Source organism: Micropterus dolomieu, unplaced genomic scaffold (genome assembly GCF_021292245.1).
Source record: "Micropterus dolomieu isolate WLL.071019.BEF.003 ecotype Adirondacks unplaced genomic scaffold, ASM2129224v1 contig_965, whole genome shotgun sequence".
NCBI classification, from domain to species: Eukaryota; Metazoa; Chordata; class Actinopteri; order Centrarchiformes; family Centrarchidae; genus Micropterus; species Micropterus dolomieu.
Window position 1 is genome coordinate 1 of NW_025729955.1, and position 9559 is coordinate 9559.

A 9559-nucleotide genomic window follows, 5' to 3' on the forward strand; every position below is an offset into this window, starting at 1 on the left:
GCTGCCTCACAAGATAACATCTCAACACAAACTATTATTTTTTTTAAATCAACGCTTCTGTATCTCAGTTGTAACGAGGCTCGTCTTTTGTCTCGTTTGACCCGGATGGCCACGACAGCTGTGGTGTGCAGAGTTCTGGGGAGTTTGCCACAGCCGTGTGGACTGGAGCGCTACCAGAGACACGGACCAAATGCTGAGGGGATAAACAGGGTCACGCAGGAGTGGAGAGTGACCTTGCATCAACGATGCACACTCCCACTGTTCTCTCTCTAATTACGTCTCTGTTTAAACACAGATTTCCTGGCTTTCGATACCAGCTTGATGTTTGTGCACACGCCTCAGCTCTGCCTCTAATGTTTCACCTCTGATGCTGCTCCTAAAATGCCCCCAAATATTGTTCTCAATTGCATAAAAGCACATTTCACTGCAGATTAAATTTAATTCCCCCATTTAACATTTGTTCACACCATCTGCTTTGCCAAATGGAATCGCGCCAAATTTGATTTCAATACAAAACTGCAGCAAAATAAAAGAAAAATGCTCCAGTAATTTGACATTATTTGATGCCTTTTGATATTTTAAAGGCCAAAATGGGTACCAACAGGTACCCCGATCTGGACCGAGCCCTACTCTCATGGTAGCACCGGACGACTCTCCCTAATTAGGTCACTGAATTTAACACATGCATTGGTTGTCTACAAGTCAGATTAATCAGGCCAAACTGGGAAGCCACTGCTAAGCAATCCATCACACTCGGGTAATTCATCAATATCAAGCGCAGTCTGGAGAAGACGACCACTATAACAGGCATTATTTAGTGCTTTGGCAGCAGCAGGCTTCGACGACCACACACACACACACACACACACACACACACACCAAATACCACAACGACTCACACACACAAACACGGGAGAGTTAAAAAGAAAACCTTCAAAAAGCACAAAATAAATGTTCAAAGTGTGTTTCACAAAGGGAGTTCTGTGTTGTTGACTTCTCAGCAGGGTCGGCCACAACTACCACCAAGAGACAAAAGAAAAGCGCTGCTGCAGTGCATTCTGGGGATTTGAGTCAATATTTACAGCCCGTGAAATGATAACGTTCCAGTTTTTCTTTTTTTTTCTTTTTTTTTTTTTTATTTACACACATTATCATTTCCTTCCTGAAGCGACGTCCCCGCCCGACCAGCAACATGGCTGCCACGCTGTCCACGCTGTCAATACTCCCACTCGTCCGTCTTCATGTCCAGGTAGTTGAGAATGTTCTGGGCAAACTTCACCGCCTGCTTCCGTGCCATCTTGGTCGTCTCGTCTCCCTGCGGGTCCACGGCGTCCAGCGCCAGCAGCTGTTTGGTCAGCAGCTCCTCCAGCATCATGTAGCTCTTGTCGGCCCGCTTGCCATCGAAGCCCAGCACCTGGGCCTGCAGGTCCGACAGGCTCCCCAGGACAAGCCACACGGCCCGGTGCGACGGGTGCTCACTGGGGCCCGGCTGGCGGCAGACCAGGGCCTCGCGGAGGTCCAGGAATGTGATGATGGCTTGGACTTCCACCACGGCGCGGCGGCGGGCCTCTCTGATGCACGGATTCTTGGCCGTGTCCACTTGGTCCAGGTGAGTGAGGAGGCTCTGCAGCTCAGCTTTGGGCCTGAAGCTCAGATCCCCCATCACGCAGTGCCGCAGGACGCCCTCTCGCAGGTGGCAGACGTGAGCTCGCACCGCCTCGATCTCACGGATGGAGTTGTTCTGCGCCAAGTCGTACCTGAAGAAACAAACACTGAATCACTCATTTGAAAAAAAATACTCCTGAACATCAACCACAAACTGCAGCTTCAGAAATATGATCAAACCTGAAATAAGCATCTTTACGAGCTGTAGTAACACAATCAGTTCTAACTGCAAAGTATCGATACTTACAGATTTATTATCAAAAACATTATGTGGATACTTTCCTATATCAATGTCTGGCAAATGACTTCTGTACCAGTGTAAGAAAATTACATGAGATTTTTTTTTTTATGACAGTGTGCTCATAATCCTTTAAGAGTACCTGAGCAGTTATTGCTTTTTTCAGGAAAAGTATACAAATCGCTGCCACAGAACCAGAAAAATCATCTTTTTTATTCCACACATGGCAAAACCTGGTGCCTACTATGGGTGGGAGAGAAAATCGATTTTTAGATGCATCGCGATGCGGACGTGGAAGATTCTGACTCGATTAACAAATCGATTATTTAAATGTTAATTGATAACGAAATGTTGACGGAACGCAAAAGGCAGAAGTTGCGGAAGTGTAGCGCCCGGACCGTCCGTGGCGTGCACATAACAGAGAGACTAGTGTTCCCACTGAGTAACCACCCGACTAAAATGTCACACAATCATCAATATCAATGCGCAAGTAATGAAAAGAACATGACGGTGAAAGTTAGCGATGAAAACTATTAGCTGTAAGTTTCAGTCTGGTACTAAACATGCAGTGCAGGTCCCAGTGTGTCCGTTAATAAAAGTCTGTATGTCATTACTACATCACCTACTTGTCAAGCTGAGGTTAATGAAGTAAATTAGGGAGGTAAACTAGTCTTTTTAAGCTAATTAGGAGATGTTTCTGTTTTTGGATTTTAATGCGCAAATTAAATGCTTAGTAATTACCCAGTAATTACCTCTGAATCGTAATCGAATCGTGACATGCCCAGAGATCCCAACCCCTAGTGCCTACATTACCCACAATGCAACTCAACCTCAGACAATATGGTTCGAGATTCGGGTGTGTATGCTAGTGTTATGCTAGTAGCATCTAATGTAGCCTGGAGCCTATGTCCTGCAGCAGAGATGAGCAGCAGCTACAGAGGTCTGGTAAGCTCGCTTCTCTCCACACCAACAGATTCCTTTCATTTTCAAACTTGTAGTCTTCAGCCCAAACCGACACCGAGTCAAGTGACATCGCTTGAGGACATTTTTCAGATTTCACCCAGCTCCCTCCCGAGCCTAAAAAGCTTTTACACAACTATTTGCACATAAGCAGTCATACTTTTCAAATACCTGTAAAGGCAGTGGAGTTCCCATTTAATAAGAAAATCACCGTATGATTTTGTTAACATTTGATAATCAGTATTATTGAATTATCGCTCAAGGTACCTGGATAAGCAAACATTGCTTCTCCGGTATTATAATTAGCCGTACTTTGTTGCAGTAAAATGCTTTTGAGGCAGGAGGGAAAATGTCTGAAGCGTAGCGCCAGCTGTGCCAAGCTGAGGCGTCTGAAAGTGGTGGAGGCGAAGCAGCTCCATCACACCCGCCAAAGAATCTAAATTAATACCACCAAAATAAAAACACAAGTCAAGTATCATCATCATAAATGTACGGAAAGCTCAGGAGTCCCCCTTAAATGTATTATTTAAAAGGTAGTTATCTTATATAATGTATAAAAAACTCATAATATTCATCATTTAATGTGTGTTTATTCTAGCTGGTTTAATAATTTCAAGCAAATAAACATGAAAATGTGGGATGTCACCCGAAAAAAAAGCATAAACACATTTTCTATGTCATTAAGACATGTTTATTTTGAGCACCCAACATATTAAACATGCTTTTTATATTGTAATTGAAGCCCAAAACTAGGCAGCATGAAGAAAAACATGTGAATGAGTGGTCCTTAAATCAGTGCTCGAGTCAGCTGTTCTGCATAATGAAGTGCTTGGTAGGCGTTTTACTGCTTTCAGTGCTTCTCTGGTGATTTGAGTCTAATTCACTCCTCACAGCGCTGTATGATTCAAGCCAAAACTCAGTAACAATCCCCAGTCCCTCCTCCCATCCACCACCCAAGCTACTCGTGCAGTAACATCAGCTCAGGCGCACTTTAAAGTATAGAAAACGTTAAAGCGGTACTTCCTGGTGAGCAAGTTGTATATCTGCACTACAGCGGAAACAATTAGTCAACTGACAGAAAAGTATTTTGATAATCGATTCACCTTTTTAAGTAATTTTATTTAAAGAAAACGTGCCGTCGATTTTTCCCTATTTCCAATTTTATATATACCAAACTGATTACTCGATTGACAGGTAATATAATCAGCAGATCAATCTTGTGCACAACTCCATCCTTTCAGTGACGCCTACCTGCGCGTGTCGTCTCCCTCCCCCTCCAGGTCCAGATGTTTCAGCAGCCCGTTAATCTCCTCCACAACCTGTTTCCGGTAATTTCTGATTGCTGCGTTTCCAGAAACATCCAGCGCGTCCAGCTCCACCTGCATCTCCGTCAGGATTCGTGACAGGTGGGCGCAGCTGTCCCTCCCACTCAGACCCATCAGCAGAGCCACCAGCTGACTGCGCGCCACGCTCACCTTCACCATCACCTGGTTGATGCAGTGCACGGCCTCGTGGGTGTCCCCCGACAGCGGCAGGGAGAGGGTCTGCTGCTGCGTGCGCCCTTCGAACACATCCTGTACGGCGCACAGGCGTGTCAGCGCCCGGTAGCGTGCCTTGCGGAGCGGCACCCTCCCCTCGGTCTTGACTTGGGTGAGCCTCAGCACGAGCTCCTGCAGAGCATCCACCAGCTCGTCGTTGATTTCGGCCACCCCGCCGCCACGTTGAGGTGCCACAATGCGTTCGTCCACCAGCCGCCGCGCCTCGTTGCTCAGCTCCTCGATGGCTAGGCGGGATGGATGAGAGCTGTTCTCCTCCAGGTAACGCAGGAGGCCCTCCACCTCCTGTGCTGCTCTCTTTCGTGCCCCCTGCAGCTCCGGTTTGCCCTCCGTGTCCACCTGGTCCACGTCCAGCAGCAGCCGCGTCAGCTCGCGCTCCAGACGCTTGTAGTCACGGTCGTTTTGCAGGCCGCTGAAGGTGCAGACCTGAGGCCCCAGAGACGCCACCTCCTTCTGGACCTCGTACAGCCGCATCATGGCAGGGTGCTGCGCATAATACGCCTGCTGCTGCTGCTCCATTGGATGCTGTTGCTGCTGCTGTGGGCCGCCATGGTCCATCCTCTTCCCACCATCAAAGGGCTTCCCAAACAGGCTGGAAAGGAAAGTCAGAACAATGAGAAACAATTCAGAGCAGGCAGAAACAGAGCCTCAGCAGAGCTAACATAGTTGTCTCCTTGCCAGAATGATAGGATTACTTCAAAAGTTTCTTTTCAGATCCTCACAGCCAACACTGGATGAATAGGACCTCCAACTAATGTCTGGATCGCTGCCAAAGCAGCTGGAGCAAAGACAAACTCTCAGCCAAACATTTATATCTTCAACTCCAGAGGAATTTGCAACAATGTGGTCACACGCAAATGCGATTAGCCCTTTTCTCACATGCTCCGTAATATGTAAATAATGAGGCATTTCTGTGTTGGTGTCAGATTTTTGTAAATCTTTTCTCCACATCTTCTGTGAACAAAAGCGTCAGCGGTCCTGGGTAAAGACGTTACAGTTACAAACATACCACCTTTTGATAAAACCACAATGGCTGTTATGTCGCACTGGAGACGGTCGCCCACTGACACTAAAAATATTAAAGAGGAAAAATCAGCCAAGGACAAAGTGTTGTATCTCTAATTTTCAGGCTATTCCTGTCATTCCTAACATGTCAGAAATCCAGCCTGGGGGCTAAAGAGTCATTAAAAAATAATCCATCTTGGCTGTGAGCAATCCTGACGCTCTACTACTGTGCTGTCACTTTCCAACTTGCTGCTGGCCTTATCCATCCGGATCTGTCACATCATTGAGAAAACCAAACAATTTGTTGCAGGTTCAGTTTGTAAAAGGAGGTTTGCTCCTAAGTGCCTGTAGCATTTTTGTCTGACTGATTTTTTAAGCCTACACTGATATATACTTTAGCAAATATTCATCTTTTTATATTAAAAATATCCCTTAAATTAGTATTTTTAAAGAATTGTCCAAAAACTTAATAGGACAATTTACAGTTTAAAATGTAAGTGCTCTCTGGATGACTAAAGGTGACACTAGGGGCAATAAATCAATAATAACTATCACAATATAATTTTCCTCAATAACAAATGTTCAATAAATGTTTGATTTAATTTGAATCACAAAATAAATTAGCACTTAATTTTTTCTATTAAGACATTTATTTTGTTGAGTAAAAGGGAATGAAAAATAATCATCAATTCATGATAACCATAATTGTTTTGAATGTTCTACCTCAGAATTGTTAAGTGATCCCCTGTTTGTCATCAAGTGTTTGTTCTGACCATAAAGAAAAACCAAAATTAACCATCTGGTTTCTTCAACTTTCACTCAGGAGCAAAAATCAGCCTTTAAACTTATGAGAAACAATGATTTCACAATTACTGATATTGAATGATATGAAATTATTCATCGTGATAACATTTTTTGCCATATTGTCAAGCTCTAGGTGACGCTTTTTCTAATTTACCCGTCAAACATTTCTGGCATTTCTACTGCAATTTATTGTTAGTTTTCAGGCACAACGTGCAAATACTGATCTGCAGTAAACTAATGCCGATCAGTCATTCCAGTAACTAACAGTTACTGTTACTACTGAGTTGCAAAGTCAGAAAAGTTAAAGAGCAACAGCTAAAAATAAAATCTTGTTTCTGCTGATGTCGTGATTTTACCCTGCGACGTGCGACTCAGGGTGTTTCACTGTAATAATAACTGAACAGAGATTAAACTTTTTTTTTTTACTGTTATGTGTGGTTACAGGTATAATAAACTTCTATCCAGAAGAGGTAAAGTTACTCTTTAACTTTAATACCACTGACAATACATATACTTTATATACTATAAACTGTGCATAGCCTGCTAGATACTGTAAATATGCATTCTCTCTGAATGGTGATTGATATGAGAGTAAAAAAAATATAAAACAGAGGAGTCTTGACCTTGACCTCTTTTGTTGAGTCTCCTCTATTTCTAGTTTAGACACAACTCCAGATAAATCAAATGACAACCCAGCTGAGGACAAGACACGAAGAAAAATAATAACATAATATATTCATAAGAAATTCTGTCGCTAACAATCGTGCAAGAAAATGAATGAGGTTAACCTACATTTCGTCTCGACAAGAGGAACACCCACATGACAACCATTCGGAGTATTGCTGTGCGTTTCTATCAGGCTCGCTGGCTGACACGATGGCGATAGCTCTCTAATCCGCATGAAAAGGGATCCTGCCTGCACATCAAGCTTTAAATACTGAGGACAAAAAACCCCAAATATGAAACCGTTCGTTGCACGTCCACAGTCGTGCAGGAAGATTTGGTCCAGCAGCCTCACAAAGTGTGTCACAGGTGCCTCGAGCTGTAATACGCATTTGCAATTCACTACTTAGAGAAATACTATCAGCAAAGTGTCACTTTTTTGTCAGATTAATAACAGGGTTCTTAAACCGTTCAATTATCTTTTGAGCCAATATGCCAAAAAATTGTGCTGATTCCACCTCCAGTAATGTGAAGATTTGCTGCTTTTGCCGATCTTATATAATCATAAACTGACTATGTTTCGGGGTTTGGGCTGTTGGTTGGACAAAACAAGACACCTGAAGACGTCACTGCGGGCTCTGGGAACTTGTGACGTTACTATTTTCTGACTAAACAATGAACCATTTTATCTAGAATATAATCTGCAGAGTACTCAGTAAAGACAGTAATCAGTAGTTGCAGTACTCGTGATATATCAATAGCTTGGAGGTCAAGACGCTCGGCTCTGGTGTTGTTCCCTCCTCTATATTGATTGTGGTTATTAAGTCACAGTATACAAATCATTCTCTGTAGGTTTCAAGAGGAGGGGTTTGTTAGAGGGACAGTCATTTTGCATCTCTTTGTAGTCGCGTTGTGTCTCTGTCTAGTCATTTTGCATCTCTTTGTAGTCGCGTTGTGTCTCTGTCTAGTCATTTTGCATCTCTTTGTAGTCGCGTTGTGTCTCTGTCTAGTCATTTTGCATCTCTTTGTAGTCGCGTTGTGTCTCTGTCTAGTCATTTTGCATCTCTTTGTAGTTGTGTTGAATCTCTGTGTAGTCACTTTGCATCTTTATGTAGTCATTTTGCATCTCTTTGTAGTTATGTCTCTGTCTAGTCATTTTGCATCTCTTTGTAGTTGTGTTGAATCTCTGTGTAGTCACTTTGCATCTTTATGTAGTCATTTTGCATCTCTTTGTATATGTTTTGCGCCTCTTTGTAGTTCCGTTGCGTCTGTAATCGTGTTGCATCTCTTTGTAGTTGTGCTCTGCCCCTTTCGTTGTAATTTTTGCTTCTGCAAAAACGCATGTTTCAGCAACATTTTTACAGGTGAAATACAACTCTTGTGCTACTGTTGGTTCAAAAACTGCATCTGATCTTCAGTATTTATTTCACACTGGAGATGAAGAGAGCTGTCTGACTTCTGTCCGAAGCGTCCTGCCACAGCAGATTGACACAATATATATAATATATTACACAAAATACTACAGCACACAGTATATAAAATATTATGGAAAACCATCACAAGAAGCCTCAGATGCAGGATCTATTTTCTTAAAGCAGAGCTATTCTGATTTAAATTGCTTTACTAATTTGTGGTGGCAATGCAGTAGATAAACACAAGCCTCTGGTGTGAGAGACCTGGGTTCAATTCCCACTATGCCACCAATGGATCCCTGAGCTAAACACTTAACCCCTAGTTGCTCCGGAGGCGTGCGACCTCTGACATTTATAGCAATTCTAAGTTGCTTTTGATAAAAGCATCAGCTAAATGGCAATTTTTTTATGTTATTTGAATAAAATTGTTACTTTAGCATCAGTAGGATGTGACTTAAGCTCTGTGAATTAATGTTAACAGTTATTTAAAACAGAAGCTCTGGTCTAGGGGCCCCCGTGACCTCTCGGGCCCCTGGGCTTGTGCCTGTTAAGTAATTCATCCGTGATCTCATTGCAAATCTCCAGTCTACCAAAATCAAGAACAACCTCCAGCATTAAAACAAATTCTACTTTGGATTTTAAATATCAGAGCTAAGAGAAAAAAAAGGAAAGAGCGAGTAAGGAAACTGTTACAGAGGAAATTCTTTCCATCCTCCCACAAAACGCCCAGCCTACATCAAAGTGAACTTTCTATATCTACAGAGTGAACAGTAACACACAGGATTAAGATAAGGAAGGGATTTTAGTTTTTGCAACAGAACATGGCTCAGAGGAGAGGTTGCATCATGAGACGGGCTGTCAGGATCAGTCAAGGTGCCTGAAAGCATGATGTGATGATTGCATATGAATACCGAAGCCCATAATATGATGTTTTGTTATTTACAGCATCAATAACACTTATTAGAAGACACAGGATTATGTATCAGCATTCCCTAAAGTACTTTTATGTAAGAGGGCGACGGGGCTGGGCATTTCCAGAATAGGGGATGAATGCACGCTGAGCCAGAGCTTACAAAATGAGTAATTATTAGGATAATCTCAACAAAATCCCAGCCTGGCAAACACCTCATCCCTTAAAATTGATCCAAGAGATAAGAAAAAAAAAGCGGGGGGGGGGGGGGGCTGGCCCCAGGCTGAGGGGATGTAAAGTTAACAATAGGTTTGCTAGGAGGGTTCAGTCTTCCCTCTCATGAGTC

The 9559-nt window shown here is 43.0% G+C and overlaps 1 protein-coding gene across 3 annotated transcripts in view; it reads right to left on the minus strand.

Moving 5' to 3' along the window:
* Nucleotides 1-8: 8 nt before the first annotated feature.
* Nucleotides 9-9559, minus strand: part of bag5 (BCL2 associated athanogene 5) — a 12054-nt gene continuing 2503 nt past the window's right edge. For all 3 annotated transcript variants that reach the window (XM_046041280.1, XM_046041279.1, XM_046041278.1), the window contains exons 2-3: nucleotides 4115-5011; nucleotides 9-1757 (exon numbers count right to left, since the gene is read on the minus strand). In XM_046041280.1, the coding sequence (XP_045897236.1) occupies nucleotides 1217-1757; nucleotides 4115-4977 (1404 nt within the window). In that variant the 5' untranslated portion in view covers nucleotides 4978-5011 and the 3' untranslated portion in view covers nucleotides 9-1216. The remainder of the gene's footprint in view (nucleotides 1758-4114; nucleotides 5012-9559) is intronic.